The sequence below is a fragment of the Euprymna scolopes genome, chromosome 21 (genome assembly GCF_053919585.1).
Source record: "Euprymna scolopes isolate OS-2025 chromosome 21, ASM5391958v1, whole genome shotgun sequence".
Classification (NCBI taxonomy): Eukaryota; Metazoa; Mollusca; class Cephalopoda; order Sepiida; family Sepiolidae; genus Euprymna; species Euprymna scolopes.
In genome coordinates, this window is record NC_136502.1 from 48,489,830 (window position 1) to 48,515,801 (window position 25,972).

Here is a 25,972-nt window from a genome sequence, read left to right on the forward strand (position 1 = left end):
TCTCTCTATACATATATATATATATATATATATATATATATATATATATATATATATATATGAGCAAACAGTCAATAAAACATGTTAAAAAACACTTTGAAAAAGAGTTAAAAACATATTTAATCTGAAAAAGAAACACTAGATAAATGGATAGTCCTTAATCCGCAGAGTTTCGAAGAAATACTTTCCTTCTCATCAGAGAGTAGGAATTAGCAAAATGCGGGATCGGATTTTGCATGCAATATATATATATATATTTTTAATTGTTTGCACATTTTAAAATTTAAGGTAAACAACTCCTATTATATTCTTCAATTTAAAAGGAGTTATTAAGGGCAAGTGTAGTGATATAGCAAGTTAAACTATTTATTATAAGCGGATCAATGCCCTGTGCCAAAGTGATTCGGCCGCACTGACCAATCGGTTGGCAGGGCGCATTGATTTGAGCTGTGTCCTTAAGAACTATTTTTTAGCCCTTTGGGATCTCAGCTGCTATTGCCAGAGGGACGCCAGCAAGCGACCTATACAGACCTCTCTCACTCACTCCTCCCACTGCTACTTGTTGACAACTGCAGTCTGATGGCAGACGACACCTAAAAACAGACATTTTACCCTTTCTTTCTCTCCAGTCTGAGATACAATCTCGCTTTTTCTAAATAAACCCTTTGCTGTTGTTTTGTCAAAAGAAATGTCGTTTGGCCTTGTGTTTATTTAAGCAATTATTCTCCTATAAAATGTTGATCAAAGGGAGAAAAAATATGAATATCTGACTGATCTAAAAATCTAATACAACATTTTTGTATCATCCGTCGAGTGAAGAACACTTTAGATATTACGCTTTAGTTGCACCACAGAGAAAGAGAGAGAGAGAGAGAGAGAGAGAGAGTGGAATTGACTTCCTTCTAACAGAAGGCCGAGAGGAGGGGAAGAGGGGCAGGGAGACAGTTAGTGCACAATCATTTCAAAAGACCAACTATCAAATTGATGCTGCAAGATGTCAGATTTTGACATGAGCTAAAAGGATACAAAGAATTGGTAGGAACTTTAGAGCATGCAACACAGAATCCATGGGGGGTAGGGAGGGCAAGCATCCTGTTCTCTCCAAATATGTACACATCTGTGACTGCCTGAAGTTGCAACTATGCTAGTACTTCCATTAATATTGTACTGTTGTATTAGGTTAGTAAAAAGTTTGTTTTTTTTTACTTTTAGGAAGGAGGAATTCAATTATCAAGTTTATAAAGCATAATAGAAGTCATGCAATTCAATTTCTACACCGTTCTTAAATCATGAGAGCATCTGTGATTTGTCTGATTGTCAAACAGACATTTTGTCAAATTACGACTTTCACTTGATCAATGTCGATCACCTTTGATCAACCAGAACGAGGAGTATCTCTCATTGAAAAATTTTCCTTTTCAGAATTGCGCACACATGCATGCAGTTTTCTGTAACATTTTTTTTCCTGTAATTTAAAAAAAAAAAAAAGAAAAAAAAAAAAAGAAAAAACATCAGATATCTAATGTTCTGTTTGATTTTCTATTTCAAGACCTGAAATACAAGCAAAAAAATGTAAGAACTCTTCTGCTTGTAGACTTATTACACACCGACATTAACATATTCGCTACATCAAACACAGGATTTGAAGAATAGTAATAAAAAACGCTTTGTAGTAAATCAGAAAGTTGAGAAACTAAGTATTTCGCCAATGAAATACAATCGTTTAATGCTCAAGTTAGTTTACTATACCATTTCAGACTAATGTATTTCCAATAGTGATGGGACGACTCGAATACCCCCCCCCCGATTCCATACAAAATTCCGATTCTTTATAATCTCTAAATATTTAGCAATAAAGTAGTTATTCCCGCCCTTACCATAAAAACACATGTTAAATGTGCATATCTTTTTTTCAAACGCAAAAAACACACTTGTGGGTGTGTGTGTGTGTGTGTGTGGGGGTGGGTGGGGGGTGGGGGGTGATCTATAAATTTTAGTTTTACTGGTCATTTAAAAATCAATAAATATTTATTATTTTATCATTACAACCAGCAGTGGAAGATTTTGTTTTAAACAAAATCAAATAAAAAAATTGAAGAATCGTTTTTGGCATTGGAAAATAGGCACACAACATTTTTCCGATTCCGATATTCTCAAAAGTCCCAATTTTCTTTATCCACAATTCTGTTTAATCGTCCCAACACTAACTTTCAATGTTTAATTAAGGAGGATAGTGTAGTACCTGTTTTGCTGTAAGGAGTATATCTTCTCAGGCATTACCTCGCTTTTGTGGCAATAGTGTGGTATCTGTTCAGAGTGTCCATATACTATGCATGGTCCCTAATTTACAGTAGTTCCTTCGTCTCACTGGCAATGTGCCTTGTTTGGTTATTTTACAGCATATCAACCCTTTTCATGTCGTTTAATGTTGAATTCAGTCATTTTGAAAAAAGTGTTTATGCTTTAAGTTGTTTATATTTTTTCATGGTGTTTGGTTTGATTTTTGGTCCCCCAACAAAAAGGAGGGTGGACCTGTAAGTTCACCCTTGTCCGTTCGTCTGTCCGCACTTTTCTCAATAACTACATCTTGGAATTTAAAAACATTTTGCACAAACATTAAACATGATATTAGCAAAAAAAAGTAACAGAACGAATTTTCCAGGAAAACTCTGGTTGCCTCCCCTAGGGTCCCTTTCAGATTAAAATGGCTAAACTTGACACTTTTGTGCTTATTAAAAAAAAAAATTGATGCCTTGGATTTTTATAAAATTTTCTGAAAAGTTGTAACTAACTGATTTCTATATAATTTTGTTTGTCTATACTTCACGATAACTCTTGGGTGTGCCCCAGGGGCTCTTTTAGGGCTAATAAAAACACTCCATTTTTGGGACTATTTTACCATATTTGTCCCAAATTTTCTGTGTATGTCTATTTAGCAGTTTTGCATAGTGATGAACTCAAATTTAAATATGTTTAGGCCTTGGGGACTTTTGGGGCTAAATGGGGGAGGGGGGCAAATGATGAACTTCGTCATTTTTTTTTTTTTGCAGGTCTAAAACTGCACCGTTTGTTCATTTTCATCTGGATTTGACGTCCCCTGGAGATTTTTGGAGCTAAATTTTTTTTTTTTTGGGGGGGGGGGATGGTGAACTTAGTCATTTTTTTATGTGCACTCACAAGGGACCATGCATGCTTCACTTTTTTTTTTGTATAGGAAAATTGTTTTTGTTTTTTGACTTTGCAGAACATGACTGAGTTTTGCAAAAGGAAAGAAAAGGAAAAAAAAAAGCGATAACATTAATGCTTAGTGCATTTTAAGTCTGAAATCTAGTATCTTCAGACAGTCTGATCTGGTAGAACCAGAATCTTATTTCGGATGAATATACAAACAAATTGCCCACCATCATTGACTTTAAAATATATTTGTTTGCATACAGCATTTGCTACCAACAACACATCAATGAAAAAAATGTTGGAACATGATTTTGGTTGGTTCACGAATGTGTTTTCCCTTCTCTAGTCTCCATCTGAAACCAGAGACAACAAGATTGGCAGCTTATTGAAAATATGAGTGGCAGCAGGAACTACAGAGTGCCAAATTGGATATCTATTCATGCAGTTTTGTTTTCCGCACAGTGCAACAAACATAAAAAATAGTTAATTTTATGAACTGGAACAGATTCAAAAGACCCCCCCTCCCCCACCATCCTTCTTCTCTGGATTCTTCATCACCCAGAGTATTCCAATGTTATTTCTTATTCTTATTGCACCCATTTCGATTTTAAAGGCAAACTGGAAAGGAGAGTAAAAAATAGACAGGTTTTATTTTTAATTCTTGCTTCCCTTATTGTATCTTTTAGTTTTTACATTCCATGAACAATGTTTCTGACAAAGGGGAAACATTGCTGTTTTCTGGATCGCGATTTGTTACTAGCATTTCAACCTGGCGTTGCCTGGGTGTTTGGAGGTGTACGTTGAGCAAAAAAAAAAAAAAAGTGGTAGCAGGAAGGCAGGCTCAAACCCGTACCACGAAGGAGGAAAAGAACAGGAAAAAAAACCCTGACGTCTTTGTCGTTACGACCAGTGCCAAACCGGAAGTGACATACGTTTTAATTAAGGCTAGATAATCGAAAGGAGAGGATGACTTTCAAAAATATCGGCAAAAAAAAAAAAAAAAAAAAAAAAATCGACCCCCCCCCACTATAGAAAAGTGCCCAGTTTAAGGTGAAAATATTGTTTTTAGCCAATTTTTCGATATTTGCCATCTGAAAGATTGAACTTCAAAACGATACTGATCTTGTAAAAATCCGTCGCCTCTGTAGAAAGTTTTAGGCAGACATGCAAACATACATACATTTATATTTTGGTAACTAAAAATTTTCGATCAAAATTTTTTTTAACTTTGACTCCTATCATGACCTCTTAAGATTTGTTTTGGGCTCAAATGAAGTTATCAAGTTAGATCCATGTCCAAGAAACATATCTAAAATTTCAAGTGTTTAGACCCAAAATTGTCGGAGGAGTTTGGTAGAGTTCTCAAAGGTCAAATCATTGAACTTTGACCCCCTTAACAGCCATATTTCTGGCCGAAAACCAGCCACAAAGATTTTCCCAAATCTCAGTACCCTATATATCAAATTTCGAGTTCGTAGAGTAAAAATTGACAGAGTTATTGCGTAGGGAAATGTACACACACACACAGACATGTTCACCATAATGAAATCACCTCATCCTAGAACCATAGACAATTAATATATAGATTACTTTGTTTTTGATCTTGAAGTAACATTTTCTCATTTACTAGCCTGGGTGCCCGGCATTGCCCGGCCCGGGTGTTTATAGGTGTGTGTTGAGGAAAAAAAAAAAAAAAAAGTGGTAGTAGATTACCCACCTATATAGTAAAGACTGAACTTTCAACCTCCAGAAAACTGCCACTTCGAACACTTTATTAACCAACTTAACCATAAGACAATATGCGCACACAGAAATTTTAAAAACTTTTATGGGAGCAAAAAGTGGATGTTGGGTTTACTTTTGCCTGTTTTGTTACTCTCATTTCTATTTTATTAGCGATGTTTCTGACAAAGGAGAAATAATTGCAGTTTTCTAGTTTGAAATCTATCTACAATTATATAAAACAAAATGTGTACAAGTTTGTTCCCTACTGACTCCAAAACAACTGAGCCGATTTTTATGACAGTGTTCTTAGATAGGTTTTGTATTTGTACATCTTCGATAAGTATCGATAATCGAAAAAATCCGATGAAAAAAAAAAAAACAGGTGATTAACACCTTATACACTTTAACATCACAAGTGCATTAGAGAAGTTTTATTACCACACAAGTAGAAAAGCCCAGCATATAAAATCAACAGTATATTCTTTGGTACGAGAGGGGCATGTTCGGACTGTTTAAAGCACAATGATACTTGACTTCTTTTTCATTTTAAACTTAAATTCAAGCCATTATCACCGCACAGACGTCTTAAGGAGAATTGCTTACCGTCGCCCTGGAAAATGTCATAAGTATGCCCTGTATTTAAGATTTCAGGTGATCACTCATCTCCCTCTCAATACAGGCCAATAAGTCTCCTGTGAGTCATGAGTAAATTGCTGGAATCTGTTAAATAGAGAAGTAATCAACCATCTCAGCAAAAATAACCTTCTTAGTGACACACAATATAGTTTCCGTTCTGCTAGATCTACAGCAGATGTGCTTACAGTTATATCTCATAGGATTAGCAAATCTCTCGACGGAGGCTACCTTTCTAGGGTAATTGCTCTTGACATATCTAAAGCCTTTGATAGAGTATGACAAAGGTTTACTTCACAAGATCTCCAGCTACTATATAGCTGGAAATGTCTTCTCAATTATTAAATCATTTCTCTCTGATAGTTCATAAGAGTAGTGGTTGATGGGCAGAAATCAGAAGTATTAATGCTGGAGTCCATCAGGGGTACATCCTGGACCCAACTCTCTTCCTGATCTATATTAATGATCTTCCAAATCACATCCTTACATCATTCATAGACATTTATGCTGATGACACTACTATCTATGGTAGCACATCTAAGACCATAAACGACCAAGTTCTCTCTGATTCTCTCTCCTCTGATCTTGAACAAGTGGTACAATAGAGAAAGAGGTGGCTTGTTACTTTTAATGCATCTAAAACCAAGCTTTTATATTTACATCATCAATGCTCTGATCCCCATCTGGCATCAATTGAAATGATTGGCTCTTGTCTTGAAGAGGCCTCATGTTTTGCCAAGCTTCTGGGCTTGACCTTTACTCCTGATCTTAAATGGAACACATACATTAAATCCATTGCCAAGGCTGCTGGAAAAATGGTGGGATCCTTCTATCGATCCAGTAGATATCTCACTGCTGATGCAATTCTCTATATAAGAGCCAGGTACATTCAAGGATGGAGTACTGTTGCCACATCTGGGCAGGAGTTGCTAGAAAGGACTTATCCTGCCTTGATAGAGTTCAAAATAGACCGTAGCCTTGTGGGGGATGTTCTTTTCTCTTCCCTGCAACCTCTTTCTCACAAAAGAGATGTTGCGAGTTTGTCTCTGCTTTATCATTATTTTCATGGCAAGTGTTCGGCTGAGCTCCATTCTATGGTCCCCCCTTCGCCAAACTTTCACAAGAAACACTCGTCTAGCAGAAAACACTATCAATAATTTTCCCCACCCTTTATCTGTGCCTAAACCTAAACGTAGATTCCATGAACAAAGCTTCTTTCTTAGAACTGCACGCCTGTGGAATTGTCTTCCGTTTTCCTGCTTTCCAGCTGACTACGATATGGTTGTCTTCAAGTCTAATGTAAACAAGTTTTTGATGAGCCGTTCCATATAAGTTAACAAATTTACCGAATTTCCATTACTAATGATTACTATATTGTCCAATTTCTAGTGTACACTCTTTAACCCTTATCCTCGAGTGGTCTCTTGGCCTTGATAAGCGGTGATGCCTAAGAAAAAAAAAAAAAAAATGAAAAAAGGCCAGGCATATAAAATCAACAGTAAGTTCTTTGATATAACAGGGGCGTGTTCGAAATAAATGTTTTTGTTTAGCGCACAATTGAAGTATGATACTTGATTTTTGTATTTTAAACTTTAATGCAAGCCATTGTATATATATATATATATATATAAAATTCATAATAATCAACGATAGGTTCTCTACAGTGCAATGTAGACTACAATGTATTGTGGACTAAGTTACTGCAGAGAGGCATGTGAAGCATCCTCCTGGTGCACCATGATGGGTTCCCAACTAGAACAGACATCGATTTGATTGAAAAAATTTGATTTCACTATTTCGATGACAATAAAAATAAGGGAGTGTGAAATATTCTTTGATCACCATTCAATCTCGGGCAACGTCGGGTCTCCCTACTAGTTTATTCATACAACATTGATGATTGACTAGTTTTGACCTTGAAGTGGCATTTTTATTTATTCTTTTATTATCTCCTAACATGTCTGAAGTAATTTCCATAAAAAAGAATTAGAAACAGAGCATTCTGGATTGAAACAAAAATAAAAACTGCGTCAGTCTAAAAAGTATATTAAAAAAAAAAAAAAAAAAAAAAAAAAAAAGTTATAAAACGAAAATCCAACAAACAATACTTACATTTTCTGTTTTTTTTGTTTTTTTTTAATAAATTTATCGTTGCTAAATTTAATGCTTTACAAAATAAATATTTAAATAAATATTAAATTATATTATACAGGAATACAGAAAAATAACTTTTTAAAAATTGTTCTTGAACTTTTAAAAGCAAAAGTGGAGTATCTGTTCATATATTACAATTCATCTATTCTGTCCTGAGTCAGTAAGACAAAGGCAAGTTTTAAGAACCAATTTTTTAGTCTCCAAAAATTTCGCAAAAAAAAAAAAATAAAAAATAAATAAAATAAAATAAAAAGTGTATTTAAAAAAAATCCTCTCACTTTTTCAAACAACAAAAGAAATATTATCGATTGAATTAAATTCGATTTAATATTTTTCTCTCTGATATTTTTCCTGACAAAATATTGATTTCGGTTTTTGTTTAGAAAGTATTTAATAACAAAATTGTGTTCACTTTTGTTTATTATACGAAAAAACAAAAAAAAAAAAAAAAAAAAAGAAATGAAGAAAAAGAAAAAAAAAGAAATAAATAATAAAAAAAACAACAACTTTACATTAATGTTTCCAAATAACTGAAATTCCACCATTTTGGAATCGACCTTGAGTTCAGGTGTTTCATTGCGCTGTTAGTATTCAAATGGCGATTTTATAAACAATGCGCCAACTGATGTGAATTGATCGTAAAAGCTGCAGTTAAGTTGAGCACGAAAACATTTGTAAAGGAAAAATTCAACAACAACAATAAAAACGTAGCTCCATAAATTCCACATGCCTAATACTCAGTGGCGTATCTAGGGTATGGCAGGCATGGCCCGTGCCATGGGCGCCACTCTGACATGGGCGCAAATTTAGAATTTTATTTCTTAAAGCAAGAATAACCATATAATTACTTTATTAAAACATTCATTTCATGGTTTATCTTTCGTTAAAAGTGTGCCTGTGTTATAATATTATGTAGGTTAGGTATATCTAAGGTATAAATTATTAAGAAGGGGCGCACATTCAAACTTTGCCATGGGCGCCATTTTACATAGGTACGCCACTGCAAGTAGGCTGCTACTGGTGTTTGCATTTAATCTTGCCTGAGTATACATTGAACTAGAAGAATATCCGTCCCACAACATAAAATTCCTCAAACAGTTTCGCATCACTTTCACGTATCTTTACAAAGATTAAAATCAAGATATCATGACCTTATGGTTAGAAAACTTATTCCAATTTTGATCAAAATCTATTACATCATTTTGATGCTAGGAAATATCTCAAATTTAAGGTTTAAGCTTAAAAGGTCTTAAGAAATTCAAATTTCAGGGAATATTGCTTAATTGGTGTCTAATGACGAGGGTTAGGACAACAGCATATTCTTTTCATCGGTTTGACTCTCGAGTGTGTATCTGCTGATATCTTATATGCTTTTATATAGAGTGATGTGGTTCTCAGTTGATTAACGGTGTCTGATCGTGTCGGATATATACTCGAGAGTGAAAACAACGATAAGAATATTCTGCTGCCATAGCTCTAGTGATGACTATTGATAAAATTCAATCTGAAATATTTCAATTTTCAAATGGGATGTTCGGCATATATTTACTATACCTTGTAAAAACTCAAACACTCCAAAGAAACTGAAATTGGGGGAATATTTATTAACTGATGTCTAATACGTATTGCTAAAATTTCCCAAAAAATTGGACGTACCCGAATATTCACAAAGAGCTTCCACCCTCTCTTTGCTTCGTTTGCATAAAACTATAACTAAACACAATCCACATTACCCAGTATTACACCTTGCAGATGTGTTCTACAAATTCATAATGGTTTATTAAGTAGGAGAGTAGAAAGTGGACGTCGGACCTTAGGTTTACTTCCGGTAGCTTCATAACGCTCGTTTCCCATATTTTGTCCTTTAGTCCTCACATTCCATGAGCAATATGTCTGGTAAAGGGGGAAGAATTGCTGTTTCCTGAGTCAGAATATATCTATATAACTTTTATTGTTGGCTATTTTTGACCTTGAAATGGTAATTTTTTATTTGTAAGCTCTTTACATGAAGTGGCTTCATGCCTTGTCTAGAATGATTTCTATAAAAAGAAAGTTTATAAGTGAAGTCTGTACATACAAACACATAAACATGGCTCAATTTATATATAGATTCAGAGCAGAGGGTGGTCATGTTTTCTTTATCCTTTACCTCTACAAAGCCACAATTCACCGACACATGACGTATTGTTGCCATATCTAGGCTAGTGCATCTACCATTAGTCTCTCACTCTCAGGGTTAAAAAAAATATCAAATTTAGTAGTTCCTACACTGTCAGCCAAGCTCCAACCTCTGTCTCATCACCGCAATGTCACATTCCTGTGCTTGTTTAACAAGTACTTTAATGGAATGTGTTCTAACGAACTTATATACGGCATAATCACATTTGACACACCGGTTCCCGTCATATCATCAAAGTTAAGCAATGATGAGTCTGGCCAGGGTAACCATTTGGGACTATCAGGTGCTCTATGTGCTCTCCGCTAATCTTGGCATTGTTTCTAGTCGTCCTGGACTTCTTGCCACTGGACTCAAGCAGTGCCGATTCAGGAAAGGTATGGTTGGATTTGCATAACCCTTGCCACACAATTACATGCGCAGGTGCCCCTTACAGGGGGTATCCTTTGTCTTTCGAGACTGAACAGAGGCATGGAGACATTGAGATCTGACGAACTTATAGTAATTGTTCCCCCTCGACATACATACTCCTGACTCAACAAGCAAAATCCCACCCCTACCTTGTTGAGGTTCCTAGATGCCGGAAAGTCTTCTACTCTAATAGTTTCTTCCCTCGGACTGCTAGACTTTGGAGTTCTCTCCTTATTTCCCACTTCCTTGACTGTACTAAACTGCAAAAGTTTAAATGTAATGTGAACAGACATCTAGCTGCTCAACTCCCTACAGTTCTCAGACATGATACCAAATAGTAGTCCCTTACATTGCCCACCCCTCTTTAGCCCCAAAAGCCCCAGGGGACGTCAAATCCTGGTGAAAATGAACAAACGGTGCAGTTTTAGGCCTTAATATATGTAAATTTAAGTTCTGCACCAAAAACGAAATGAATAAGTCCATCATTTGCCCCCACCCCATTAAGCCACAAAAGTCCCCAAGGCCTTAACATATTTAAATTTGAGTTTATGCAAAAACTGCTAAATACACATACACAGAAAATTTTGGACAAATATGGTAAAATAGTCCCAAAAATGGGGTGTTTTTATTAGCCCTAAAAGAGCCCCTAGGGCATACACAAGAGTTATCACAAAGTATAGACAAACAAAATTATATAGAATCAGTTAGTTACAACTTTTCAGAAAGTTTTATAAAAATCCAAAGGCATCAATTTTTTTTTTGATAAGCACAAAAGTGGCGATTTTAGCCATTTTAATCCGAAAGGCACCCTTAGGGGAGCAACCGGAGTTTTCCTGGAAAATCTGTTCTGTTACTTTTTTACTCATATCATGAGTAATGTTTGTGCAAAATTTAAAAAAATTCCAAGGCGTAGTTATCGAGAAAACGGATAAGGGTAAATTTACAGGCCCACCCTCCTTTTGTCCGGGGGGTGGGGGGGGACAAAAAAAATAAAAAATCTCAAACACTACGCATGCACACACATTCTCTGAAGCAGAAATAACTTCTTTGTTATCTCCTCACAAATCTTTTCTTTCCAATCTTCTATGTTCTGGAACGGTATTCAAGCACGAATGGCACAGTGAACGTATGTCTACACCAATTAAGTAGAAAAAAGCGTTGGCAATATTCTCACCTGGTGTGAGGACGAACGGCGAGAGTTGGTTTAGGAGTGGCAATACTTGCAGTAGAGTTGAATAATAACTTATCCTGTTCACCCCCCCCCCCACGTACAGTTTACATTTTACACACACACACACACACATATATCCCCTTAGTAAAACAGAATGAAGGTCTCTTCAGTAGCTGATAGTGCTTATATAAACAAAGATTTCACTTCCTCGTAGCCTAATGGTTATAACTACTTTTTAGTTTCAATCCCAGCTTCAAATGCTTGTCTGTCTAAACACACTGAAGAGCTCTAATACAGTGAAAATGCCGTGAATGAAATAGCAACAAAAATTGTCTATTATTTAATGAAATACACCTAAATGAAGGAATGCTGCCAATATATATGTACTGGTTGGGCGCATCCCAGTGACCAAAAAAAAAAAAAAAAAAAAGCAATCCACAAATATAAATTTTTCGGCAGATGCCTATATTTTTTCCTTTCCATCTTGCGCACGTTTTACAACCTGTACCAAAAATAAAAATTATTTCGGTTTTATAGGCTGCTCTTTAAAAACGATCATTTATTGATAAAAAACAGGCACACTCTTCCAAAACAAAAAATAAAAGTGAACAAGAAAGACAAGTCAAAAACACAAAAAATAATCACTTTAAAGATGACAATCAGAGAAAATAGTATATAGTATTCTTGTTGTTTTTTTTTTATTATTATTTATTTATTTATTATCGCCTTTAAAGAACAGCCTATAAAATCAAAAGCAATAACTTTGTTAGGGGTCTTAAAGCTCGCATAAGATGGAAAGGAAAAAATTATAAGCATTCACCGAAATAAAAAAAAAAATGGATTGTAGACAGATCCTTTCTTTTGTCATTAGGATACCTTCAAACAGTATATGTTTTAAAGCCGAAAATATAACTTAATTAAGCTTGCTATTTGAAAAAAAAAAAAAAAAAAAAAAAAAAAAACAATTGGACGATATTATAACGGATATATACTTATATATATCTCCATTACTATGTTAGTTAATTCTTTATTTCCTGTCACCTAACGCATGTAGGCATTCTGAAATAATTTAAGTAACGAAAGATACCTTTATTATAATCAGCTTCATCCCTCCTTAAAATAATCACCCATATCTAGATGCATAATTTTAAGAAAAAGCCCTCCAAAACATTTCTCCCCCCCCCCTCGTTTCATTTTATTTTTTCTATTCGGTTTTCATTTTCATTAAATGACTAGCCTCGAGTAAGATTAATGTCGTTTTAAACTGAAACAGTAAATTTATTGCAGCGACTAATGGCAATTTTGTTGATCTGAATTGAATAAAATAATATCCCGCTCTTTTCATAGAGCACTATCAACAATCTTGTTGAAATTCAATGGTTTTTACTTTTGGATATTTTTAAACTGGAAGAAATACACAATCTTACTCCACTGTTGAGCACTTTTTCAAATGATGGATTTTTACATGAAGAAGACAAATTTCAATACATTGTTTAAGAATATAGCCATAACAAAAATAAACTTGTACTGATGATGAAAACCAAAAGATGTATATAATCGAAGGCTCATTTCTTTCTTGATAAATCCTTAAACAACGACAAGGATTATTTTGGCTTCAAAAATTGTGAAACGACATCACATGTCAAACAAGATAAAAACTTTGAAAAAGCTCTAATTAATGTTACAGGCCCAATTACTTTCCACAATAAGAAAAATCACTCCCAAAAGAAACTAAACAGTCAAAGAAATTAACTCAAAATTTTTATTCATGAAAGCCCACAAAACAATTTCTACAAACTCATAAAAAAAATACAATAAATTATTCAAACAATCTATATATCTATAAAAGTGAAAATGTCTGTGTGTGTGTTTGTGTACATTTCCCTACCAAATAATTCTGTCAATTTTCGGTCTAGAAACTCGAGATTTGACATAAGGAGTATTGAGATTTGGGAAAATCGTTTCAGCCAGAAATTTGGCTGTCAAGGGATCAAAGTGCAACGATTTGACTTTTGAAAACTCTACCGAACTCCTCCGCCAATTTTGGGTCTAAACACTTGAAATTTTAAATGTTGGTTACTTGGACATGGATTAAACTTTATAATTTGATTCAAGCCCCCCCCCAAAAGATGTTAAAGGGTTAAAATTGGGGTCAAAGTTAAAAAAAGAAAAAAATTGACCCCCTGCGATCTCTGCCAATTTCTGGTCTAATCATTTGAAATTTTACATAAAGGGTATTCAGAGACAGGGCAAGCTTTTTAATCGGTTTGGGTCGAAAATTTGAGCTGCCAAGAGGTCAAAGTTCAAAAGATTGGACCTTTGCGGTGTCTAGAAAACTACTCAACCAATTTTGGGTCTAAACATTTGAAATTTATACATAACGGGTATTCAGACATGCGGCAAGCATTCTAATCAGTTTTGGGGCAAAAATTTGGCTGCCAAAAGGTCAAAATTGAAAGACTTGAGCTTTGCAGATTCTATCAAATTCTTCCGTCAATTTTGGGTCTAAAGGCTTGAAATTTTAGAAGTAGGTAACTTGAACATGGGTAAAACTTTGCATTTTGATTCGAGACCAAAATAATATAATGTAAGGGGTCAAAATTGGGGTCAAAGTTTAAAAAAGTTGACCTCTGCAGTGTTTACAAAATTACTCAGACAAATTTTGGTCTCAACATTTGAAATCTTACACAAAGTGTATTCACACGTAGGCCAAGTTATGAAGAGTACATAGGGCCCGAGCAAAGCCGGGCTGAACTGCTAGTGTTACAAAAAACTATGAAAAATCAACTTCAGACATAGCTAATGAAATATATTCAGATAGCAAATTTATAACTAACATACTTGAAATAAGTAATAGAGTAAATAAACAGCACAAAAAAGAAGCATACATACTTCTTAAGGATCATAAATCCGACTTTATTAATAAAGCGTCCACTAGACTCATAAACACCACCAGACCAGATATTGGTGAAATAAGTATTAAAAAAAAATAAAGAAATAAAAATAAATACTAGAAAGAATTAACATGCAAATAAAGACTATAAACTAAATCTATTGGTTAATGCAGCTAAAATAATCAGTCGTTTCTCAAATATTTAAAAAATAGCATGGTAATATAAGTGCATAAGTACCAAAATATATGTTACTTAAGACAAGGCAAATTACTATACCTTCCTGGATACGTTTTTTTTTTTTTTGTTTTATTTTCGATTTTTGAGCGATTATCAAGTATTCTCGTGCAATCCTTATGTCTGCCATATCTTTTTTTCGTTATAACTATACAAAGTGGATACTCAGTTCGTTTGGAACCAAAAAAAAAAAAAATAATAAAAATAAAAAAATTAAAAACAAACTTATCCAGATCGGTAAAAGAGTAAACTAATATTGCTCTTTGGTAACATTTAGATGTTACATATTTGTTTTTGTGCTATTTTTTGAATTTTTTAATAGTATTGTCAAATTCAAGCTTTACGGTATCTTTTTTTGGTGCTAGTGCAGAGAGTGATCCGCGCTATTTTTTAAATCGTATTTCCAAGTTTAATTAAAGTTTTATGATATATTTTTTTATTCAATTGTAAGGTTGAAGTATATAATAGGTACAAAACACCCTCCCCATGTTAAGAATGGCTTTTTAAATAATAACGTTATTATTTACGTCCAGATCACTCTCTGCACTAGTACCCTTTTTTTTATTAAATGGTTAGATGAAAGTGCAGAATAGTTACAAAGCACTCAGCCCATGTTAAGAATGGCTTTCTAACATAAGTTCGTGCATAACGTACTTTTGGTGCTTGTACACTTTTGCCACCGCGCTATTTTCAAATAGTTTTTCCAGGTTAAATTCAATTTCAAGCTTCACGACATCTTTATTTTTATTAAATTGTTAGGTGGAAGCGCAGAATAATTACAAAACACCCTCCCCATGTTAAGAATTGCGGGTTTGTATTACTGTACACAGATTCGAAAAAGTTGTCAAAAAACAAATATATAACAAATAAATGCTATCAAAGGCAAGATAAGTTACTTTTCTACCAAACTGGATACATTTTTTGTGTTTTTATTCAATGTAACATGTTTATTCAGCTCGAAAAACATAGTGTTTACCGATGTATTGGAAAATTCAAAATGGCGCCCGACTTTCTCTTTAACATGGTAAGTTTGGGAAAAGGTGTTATAAATAATAAACTAGAAAAATACTATTAAAAAAACACCGAATATATATCACGTTATGTCACGGTAACATATATGGAACGAATTTCTAACATTATTTTGTCTAGTTTATTATTTATAACACTTTTTCCTGAACTTACCGTGTTAAAGATAGAGTCGGGCGCCACTTTGAATTTTCTAATACATCGGTAAACACTGTATGCTTTTCGAGCTGAATAAACATGTTACATTGAATAAAAACACAAAAATATATCCAGTTTGGTAGAAAAGTAACTTATCTTGCCTTTGATAAGATTTATTTGTTATATATTTATTTTTTTTGACAACTTTTTCGAATCTATGTGTACAATAATGCAAACCCAGAATTGCTTTCAAAATAATAACATTATTCTAGCACGGTGGCAAAAGTGCACAAGTACCGTACTTCCCCGGCCTATCAATTTTTTATTCTGTTAAATACAGTTAAAGGATACACAGTGACCGGAATTATCAAAAATAAATAAATGGTGTTTGTTAAGATAAGAGTCGACAAATAGATTTTTTTAAATATATCGTTTTAAGCAAAAACAACATGTCGAAAATAGTAATATATCTAAAAATAACGAAATTTATCGAGTAAAACTGTTTTTTAGTAAAAAGAAAAGTCTAGACAACAAAATATTGCAGCCATGAACAAGTAATCTAAAATATTCGTTCCGAGTTGTGCCCCTTGTGAGTGAACTCTTCGCTGTCTATTTAAAACGTCTAAGAAAAATACAATTTTACCCAATTTTCCGTAAAAATTACTTTGGTGCTTGTGCACTTTTGCCACCGTGCTATTTTTAAATAGTTTTTTTCAACTTAAATTCAAGCTTCACGATATCTTTTTTTTTTTTTTTTTTAATTTTTTATTAAATTGTTAGGTGGAAGCACAGAATAGTTACAAAACACCCTCCCCATGTTAAAAATGGCTTTCAAAATAATAACGTTATTATTTCAGAACGGTGGCAAAAGTGTCAAGTATCATTACTTTTAACTAAAAATAACTGGTGCTAATGCACTTATTTATCCGCGCTATTTTTTAAAAATAGTATTTTCAAGTTTAATTAAATTTTTATGATGTCTGTTCTTATTAAATTGTGAAGTTAAAGTACAGAATAGCTATAAAACACCCTCCCCTCCCAATGTTAAGAATGGCTTTCGAAATAACGTTATTATTTCAGCCCGGATCAATAAGTGCACTAGTACCAAATAACTTTCTACTCGATGAGTTTTCGTGATTTTTGGATATATTACTATTTTTGTTATGACAATTAAGTGCGTAATATTGTTTTTGTTTAAAATAATATGGTAAAAAAAAAAAAAAAAAAAAAAAAAAAAAAAAAAGAATCGACCTGTCGACTATCTTAACAAGCACCAAATAGACCGTCGATTTAGAAAGGCATTTCAAGTTAAATTTACACTTAAAAGTCAAGCATTATGGTTTACGCGTGCTCCTGTCAAATACGTTCGTTCTATTATCAATTATTCTTATTTAACGATGATTGGTGGTTTATTTTTCGTTCATTTTTTTTTTATAAACTAAAAAAGAAATCAATACTTCATTTATTTGTTTCGTATTGTTTTTTTTTTTTTTTTTTTTTTTTTTTTTTTTTTTTTTTTTTTTGTTTGTTTTTGTTTGCAAAAAGAAAAAACAAACAAAAAACGTGATTTTATTCATCTTTACCATGTGGAATGAATAGAAAGTTGACGCGTATAAAATCGGACAATAAACATCGACTGTTATATTTTTATTCGGCAACAACAACAACAACAAAGCTGATGTGGATGCTACGAAAACAAAATAAAAATAAAAAAATGGTAAATTACTTACCTCGCCATGTCAAACTAAGAAAATAATCGCGTAAAATGGACCCACGATGAAACTGATTTCAATGTTTCCTATCAGCCTTTTTTTTTTTTAATACAAAAAGTATTCTTAAGCAATTTTGTGATTCTTAAGTCGTCTCCATGACATCAGGGAAGATAGACAGTCAACACAAGGACAACTTCGCTGAGAAACAGAAAATTGCTTCTATTCATGATTAGAAAAGTCGTCAACAAGGTTGACTTTAAGTAACATCACAAACACTAGTACTTAAATTTAAAAAAATAAATAAAATGGTGAACACTACCCTCTCCCTATCTATTTTCGGCTGCTGACAAAACAGAATAATAGAATAACGGAATGTTTCTACTTTGTTATATCTTATCAACGCGATTCCCGAACACGATAGAATAATAGAACGTCTTAAGAATGCAAGAAATACATCTGAAATCCGTGCTATGGGATAACAGAATAATAGAATGTCTCAAGAATTATAGACATACTATTAAAATCAGTGCTAAAGATTTATTCCGTTGCGTTCGTTTTTGTTCTCTTTAGATGAGCACCTTTTTCGTAGCAGCAGTAGGAATTGTGATCGTAGCTTTATAGCCACATGTTATTACAGGTCAACCGAATTTAGCAGCCGGTAAAAATGAACACGAGTTCAATAGTGGGGTTATATTTTAGCGGTTGGCCTAAAAAATAACTGCTAACTTTTAGCAATTAGTTTTGTCCAGTTTTGCAAACGGTGACAAGTCAAAATATTCAGAATTATCAAAATACACTTATTTAAAAAGAAAAAAAAGACAGAAAAATCTTTATAATGTACGTATTCGTCTCGGAACGAAGATGTCATATTCCAAAACTCACGTAAATTGATCAAGTTGTTTTTTTTTTAAATAAGGAAATCAAAATTTACGATTTTTAGCAACTTTATACTAGGAACGGTATTAAACATAAGGCTAATTTTGACCTCGACACTTCAAATTGAGTTGTCTCCCTCTTATTTATTTCATCGAATTTCATCATGCTCAACGGAAATACGACTACTCGCTTAGTCGTAAAATTGGATTTTCTTGAATATAAAAAAAAACTACTTGATCAAATTACGTGATTTTTTGAAATATGTAAGCTTCGTTACGTAACTGGTACGTACATTATACAAACTTTTTTGTTTGTTTGTATTTTCTCTACTTTCAATTTCCGTCGTGAGTACGATTCTGAATAAATCCACCTATCACTTTGTTTCTCTCTCTCTCTCTCTCTCTCTCTCTCTCTCTCTCTCTCTCTCTCGCAAGTATCCCAAGTTATAATTGAAGATTAGCGTTTTGTCAACAACTTCAAACAAATAACAATAAAAACTCCCTTAACATTTTTTTTGTTTTTGTTTTTATTACATTTTCACCCCAAACAAGCCACATTGCCACTTTGTTGTAAGGGGCTACTATCAGGGACATATGCATCATTGCATCAGGGGTACTGTGTAGGGAGTTGAGCAGCAAGATGTCGGTTCAGGTTACACTTCAACTTCTGCATGTCAGCACAGTTAGGGAAGCAGGGACCCGGAAGGGAATTCCAAAGTCTAGCGGTTCTGGGGAAGAAAATACTGCAGTAGAAGGCTCTCTTACATCTAGGGATCTCTACTGGGATTTAGCTGCTTGTAGGGTTTGTGGAGGGTATTTACGTCGAGGGGGCACAAGTGCTTGCAGTCCGTCAGAGCATTCACCATTAAAATACATGTAGAACAGGCAGGGGGATGCAACATTTCGTCGATGGGACAAAGGCTGAAGTTTAGATGACAGTTCAGGACCTATCAGATTGGCGACTCTCCTTTGAACCTTATCTAGGAGCGAGAGACTAGTAGCAGATGCACCAGACCAAATATGACAACAATACTCCATACATGGGCGAATGGTGGCCTTGTAGGAGTATAGGATACTTTCGGGTGTTAGTAACTTTCTAGCATGGTAGAGAGAACCTACCTCCTTTGCAGCAGTCCTGGCTATGCTCTCAATGTAATTGTTCCAACTCATGTTTCCTGTGAACGTTAGGCCAAGGAGTTTAAAAGATGTACTTTCAGATTACGGAGTCGTTGGCCATTGCTATAGGTGATAGGGAAGGTTTCTTGTAATTATTGAAGGAAACAAGTTTAGTCTTGGAAGCATTGAATGTGACCATCCATTTTTGTCCCCATTCCACTACAGATTGGAGATCATCCTTTAGTGTTTCTGCCATTTCTTTAGATATGTGTTCATTTGTTTTCTTGTCATGTCTGTTATAGAGCGTGGTGTTGTCAGCATATATACCCATCTCACAGACAATTTTGTCAGGGAGGTCATTTATGAATATTAGGAATAACAGAGGTACAAGGATAGACCCCTGAGGCACTCCCGCATTTATATCATATTGTTTAGATGTATGACTGTCAAAGACAACCTGGATATTTCTCTTATCTAAGAAGGATTTAATTATGTTATGTAACCCTACCTTTAACCCTAAGTCCTGGTGGCACTGACTCTCTTTCACGGTTCGTTCAGAGGATTTTTTGGAAGAGGTGATGAAAGAGAAGAGGCAGGGGCATTGTATTTAGTTTTAGGGGGTTAGAAGCGGATGTTGCCACCAGGGTTGCGGAGTTGGATGATGAAAGTCCGACTACGACTCCGACTCTTTGAATTCCTAGAATGCCGACTCTGACTCCTTTGATATCTTAGACTCCGACTCCCGACTCCTTGACCCCTATGTGGAAATCTATTCTGCAGATCCATATACCAGCCTCCCACACCTATTCAGCATGCATTTTATAATTACTTTTCATGTATATCATTTTTTATGTTTAACATTCACTTGTATGATGAATATACCCACATATACACTCTACCAGCTCTATTTATTTATTTATTTATTTTATTCACATTAACTCCTAACAAGGCATATCACCACTTGGACGAAAAAGGACACTTTTGGGGACCATGTCTAGGAAAGATTAGCAAGATGTCGGGTTATGTTACATTTAAACTTCTGCATATCAGTATGACGAGGAAAGCCAGTAGCAGGAAGGGCATTCCAAAGTTTAGCTGTTCAAGGGAAGAGATTATAAAATAGAAAGCTTTTTGGCATCTAGGGACCTCAACAGAGAAGGCAGGAAATCTTATTGCTAAACGGGTTTGTCGGGGATATGTACAGGGTACAAGTGCAATGAGTTCATCAGAACCCATTCTATTAAAACATGCACAGAGATGCAACATTGTGACGATGGGACAAGAGCTGGAGTTTAGTTGATAAAGTGGGACCGATTAGATTGACAACTTTTTTTTTGATCGTATCCAAGAGGGAGAGGCTAGTTGTAGATGCACCAGCCCAGACGTGGCAACAACACTCCATGCATGGGCGAATTGTGGCCTTGTAGAGGTACAGGATACTCTCAGGTGTGAATAGTCTTCTAGCTTGATAGAGGGAACCCACCATCTTTGCAGTAGTTTTTGCAATGTCCTCTATGTATTTGTTCCAGTTCATATTGCCTACAAAGTAAAATATGGTAAAACAGGCCCCCAAAAAAGGAGTTTGAAGGTAGAATTCTCAGGTAGGGTGTTATTTTTCATCAATATAGGTGGTTCGAGAGGCGTCTTGTAATTGTTAAAGGAAAGCAGCTTAGTTTTACTAGCATTAAATGTTACCATCCATTTGCGTCCCCATTCAACTATGGTCTGGAGGTCATTTTCTAATGATTTTGCCATTGTCTTAGATTTATGTACATCTGTTCTTCCTAATTGCATGTTATAGAGCATTGTATCATCAGCAAATATACTCATCTCGGACACAATATTATCAGGGAGGTCGTTTTTGAATATCAGGAATAATAATGGTCCAAAGATCGACCCCTGAGACACTTCCGCATTAATGTTATGCTGGTTGGATGTATGTCCATCAACAACCTGTGTGCTTTTATTGTCTAAGATGGATCTAATTATATTTAGTATACGTCCAGTTATAATGTACGATTTAATTTTCATTAGCAGCCCTTTGTGCCAGTCTTTGTCAAAGGCCTTGGATGTATCAAGGGCTACAGCTGTGGCTCCACCCGCTTTATCGAGTACGTGGTAAATGCGTTCACAGATGAATGTTAACATATATGCAGTAGAACGACATTGCCTGAATCCATACTGTTTGTCAGAGAGAAGATTTGCTTTTGCGAGGTGGTGAACTAGTGCTTGATTAATTAAGGTCTCAAAGATTTTAACGAAGAGGGGGAAGAGATTAATGGGACGATAATTGAGAGGGTCTGTTCTTTCACCAGAATTCCTGTATATTGGTACCACAGAGGCCATCTTCCAGCTATTAGGGAAGCAAGATTCAGCAAGGCATTTATTGTAGAGCTTGGAAAGTATGGGGGCTAGCTCAGTTAAACATTTCTTAATTGGTATAGCATAGATGAGATCAGGCCCACACGCTTTTGAGGTGTCTAAGTTTTTTATGATATCACGGACGTGAGAAGGGGTGAATTTTATATCATCTAATGTGGCTTCAGTCCACATAGGGAAATTTGGAAGGGAGTTATTTGTTGGCTCTAAGGTGGAGTTGGAGGCAATCGCCAGGACAGCAGTTCCGCCTTCTCTGTTACCGTGCATGCAACCTTCTGGATATTGCTCAGTGGAGGAATTACTGATTGTCCTTTATTCACTAAACTAGTATAGATTTTTCAGAAATCACGAGTTCCTATCTTTGGCGATTCTATGCGTTCCTTGATTATTTCAGTATGCTTTCTTTTGACTGTCACTATTTCTCTCTTACAATGATTTCTAACATCTATGAATTTTGCCTATTTGTATTTGACTTATGACGTACAAACTGGTGGAATGCATGCTGTCTTTGTGCCATAACAGCTGCACAATCTGTAGTGAACCACGGGATGAGTGAGGCTTGCTATAATACTTCCGTGTGGGAACATGTGCTTCGATTCCCGCTTTGCACCATTCAGTTGGCACACTGTTCAGTAGGAAAAGAGAAGATATCGGTCTATGGAGCATCTCGGATGTGTTCTCTAATGGTTTCCCAGTCAGCTCTGTTGTAGAACCATGTGGTTTTGAGAAATAATTTCTCACCTTGAGGTTGGGATTTAAATGAGATGTTAACTGATACCATAAGATGGTCTGCATTTCCAAGTTGACTGTGGGCATTAGTCACACAATCCCCAGGTGGTGTGATGAGGGATAGGTCTAGAAGTGAAGCCTGCTGAGGTTCACGATCTGGTAGGCCAGTTGGAAACATTACTGTTTATGGGAAATGGGCTATAGAGAAGCTATAAGTGGAGTGTTCAGCTGCATCCGTGTAACCTGAGAAACCAAGCCAATTTTTATGGTGGACATTAAAGTCACCAAACGCATGTATTTGGGCATTACTATCCAAAGAGAGTGCTGCATCTATACTATCAAAGACATGATTAATTAGGGTACAATCCTAACTTGAGGAAAAACGGTAGAGAAAATATAAGTAACTAACGCAGTGATGAAATGTTAGTCGAAAGCACATAAAAGCCTGGCCATCCGATTCAAGATTTCTCTCTCTAGTTTAAGGGAGGGTGCTACGAATATAAACTCTAAGCACGTGCATACATCTATCCAAGTCCTTACGGCAAAGAGGGAGGTATCCTGTCATGTTAAAGTAGTTAGAGTGTAAGTTTGTTTCACTTAATGCTAAGATATCCAGGGAGTCTACATCATCTAGATTACCCCTAAGCTCACGGATATTTGTGAAAGTGAGCCTCAAGGGCAGAGGCAAATTAGTCTTGTTTGGGTGGTTGTCTGATTTTATCGTGATATTTGTTTGGGTTGTCATTTAATTATGTTTTTATTTAATGCTAGGTATGGGGAAGGATGTTGAGCAAAGTGGGCCTGTTTTGACGCCAAGTATACACATGGTGGTCCATTAGCCGAGTCCAGTCTAGAATGTGTGGTCTCATGAAAGCCTATCAGATATAGCAGCAGGGTCCCTTTCCATGTGCGACATGGCACTACAACTATCCTGATATTATACATCTGATGATAGAGCAGCCAGTCTAAGCATTACCAAAGAGTTAGGGCTCCTGGTCAGTCGGAAACAGCAGCAAGACAAGCTGACAATCAGTTACCCTCAACCTCTCAGACAAGACCGGCCCAAACAAGTCTAATGAGCACAAGTGGCATGTAAGCCAATTTTCTCAGTTTCTGAGAGAAAGAGAGAAATTTAAAATAGGGAATAGGGGAACACATGGATGAAGATATTGAGTACGAACTAGCAAAAATATTATTTTTAAATGTCTGCTTTAAAGGGATAATACTTTGTTTCCAAGACACTTGCCTGTCTGTTTTGCATGATAAACATTAAAAATCCTTATACTCCTAAATCCTCCCCAAATCCCTGTATATCTATATTGTATATTAATGCTGTATTCTTGTAGGTTATATCATCTCTCATGTTTCAACTGGACAAAAAACCAATTGCTCTTCTCCCCAAGCTATATATATATATATAGAATATCTATAACTAATAGCCACAGTTTGTGCCCAGATTATAAGTGATCTATATTAACTAGCAACTATATCTTTCTTTCATTAGATGGGATAAAGTACTGGTGATTATCCTTACTTGAAACTAACACCTAAAGCACATTTCGAAACGTACTCTAACCCTTATATTAAAATTTTCGAATTAGTCACTAATCCACAAACCATATTTGATCTTTTCTTAACCCTAGTAGATATTCACCTTTAATCTACACCCCATACTCATACATACCTCCTTTAAAAACGTAACCAATCTTAATCCTATTCTGAGGAGTGTAACTTCAAAGCAGATACTCATTCTTTGATACTAACTCTATCAACCCTAAGTATCCATGCAGGAGCATAGAAATACCTAGCTTTAAAAGCAAGTGCAGGGAAACCCCTCTCAGTGCTGATGAACCAGTAGATCTGGTTAGGTCATCGATCTTGGATAAGGAAAACTCCGATTTGTGAACCTGTGCTACTGACCTCATACGTCTTGGCACCAAAGAGGGGAGGGAGGACTTCTCATTTCTGGATGACCCCCCCCCCCGAGCTGGTGACTTAATCAAATCACTAGTTTGCAAACCTAAACTGCCTAAAGAGTGGATAGACTCTGCATATCTGTACTCCATACTCCTTCTTTGCCTATTAGCTAGGAGCAGAGGTGCGGCCACAAGGACTCATTAGAGACGCCCAGGGCTTAACCTTGTTTCCTAACTAGGGCAATGAATGTCGTCTCCCACATTTGCCTTATTCCCTTCCCCTATACCTGGGCATCTTGGAAGTGCTTATTTACCATATATGCTAATATGATTGGACTGAGCCACTCCTGTCGGACAGGTTTGAGGGTACCAGTTTGACGGTTGCTGGTTGCTGTTTCCAACTGACAGTACAGGAGCCCTAACTCTTTGATAGCACTTAGAGCGGCTGTTCTATCATCAGTTGTGTAATATCAGAATATTTGTAGTGCCATGTCACGCATGGAAAGGCACCCTGCACTCATCTCTGGTGGGCATTCCTGAGGCCACATTCCTGTGGGTGAGGAGCCGACTGATGGTCTACTCGTGTTGCATGATGGTGCCTATGCACATCCGTTTTTGCGTAGCACCTCAAACCATATCTGAAACTATGAAATAGAATGAAATGACAGCTCAATCCAAAAAATGTTCAAACCAGACACACACTCACGCCTCCCTTGAGACTTGAATTGACACATATCCGACGACTTAGAACTTAAATGAGATAGAATCATTTCTTCTAGCAAACTCCCAGGATATCTTAGCACTACGTGAAACTAACTTGCACTTCTCCACCCCCTCTAACATCTTTAACATGTCTGTTTATCTTCCACTTTATCGTAAACTTGGAGTTTATATTTGTAACACTCTCCCCATATCTAAGAAATCTAAACTAGAATCAGGTGACCAGGCCTTCATGTGCTTTAAACTAAATTTACAACATAGCATTAGCTACCTATATTTTCTTTATTGCTCTCCATCAACCCAGGACTATAATCAATCATGTCTCTGACAGCATAGATGTAGCACTCTCCCTTATACATGTATTTAGTGACTCTAATGCAAAAATTGGCTTGGCTTCTCTAACTACACTGACACAGCTAGTAGCATCATCCATAACTTTGCTATATCCCATTCCTTGACACAGAAAGTAACATTCCCAACCCATCTCCCAGATCGCCAGGATCAGCAAGCCTCACTTCTGGATCTATTTCTGACGAGATCCTGAGGATCGTGTAACAAATGCTGATTGCCCATTTAGGAATGCTGATCATGCTGTGATAATGATAGAATCACTCTAAACTCTCGACCCCCAAGTTGAAGAGCCATTGCTCAAAACGACAACGTACTAAAATAAGCCTGACTGAGATGCCATTAGAGATCATATCAGAGACGCCCCATGGGGAAATATCTTTTCTCTTCCTGCAGAATAGTGTGCAAATAAAACTTCTGAATGATTCAAAGCATCAATTG

General features: G+C 35.6%; 1 protein-coding gene across 2 annotated transcripts in view; it reads right to left on the reverse strand.

Annotated features, from left to right (window-relative positions):
• Positions 1–17,822, reverse strand: part of LOC145242248 (ectonucleoside triphosphate diphosphohydrolase 7-like) — a 118,384-nt gene extending 100,562 nt beyond the window's left edge. Inside the window, exon 1 of one of the 2 annotated variants that reach the window (XM_080105256.1) lies at positions 17,467–17,822. In XM_080105256.1, the coding sequence (XP_079961382.1) occupies positions 17,467–17,474 (8 nt within the window). In that variant the 5' untranslated portion in view covers positions 17,475–17,822. The remainder of the gene's footprint in view (positions 1–17,466) is intronic. The other variant, XM_080105258.1, reaches the window with a different exon arrangement.
• Between the last annotated feature and the right edge of the window lie 8,150 nt (positions 17,823–25,972).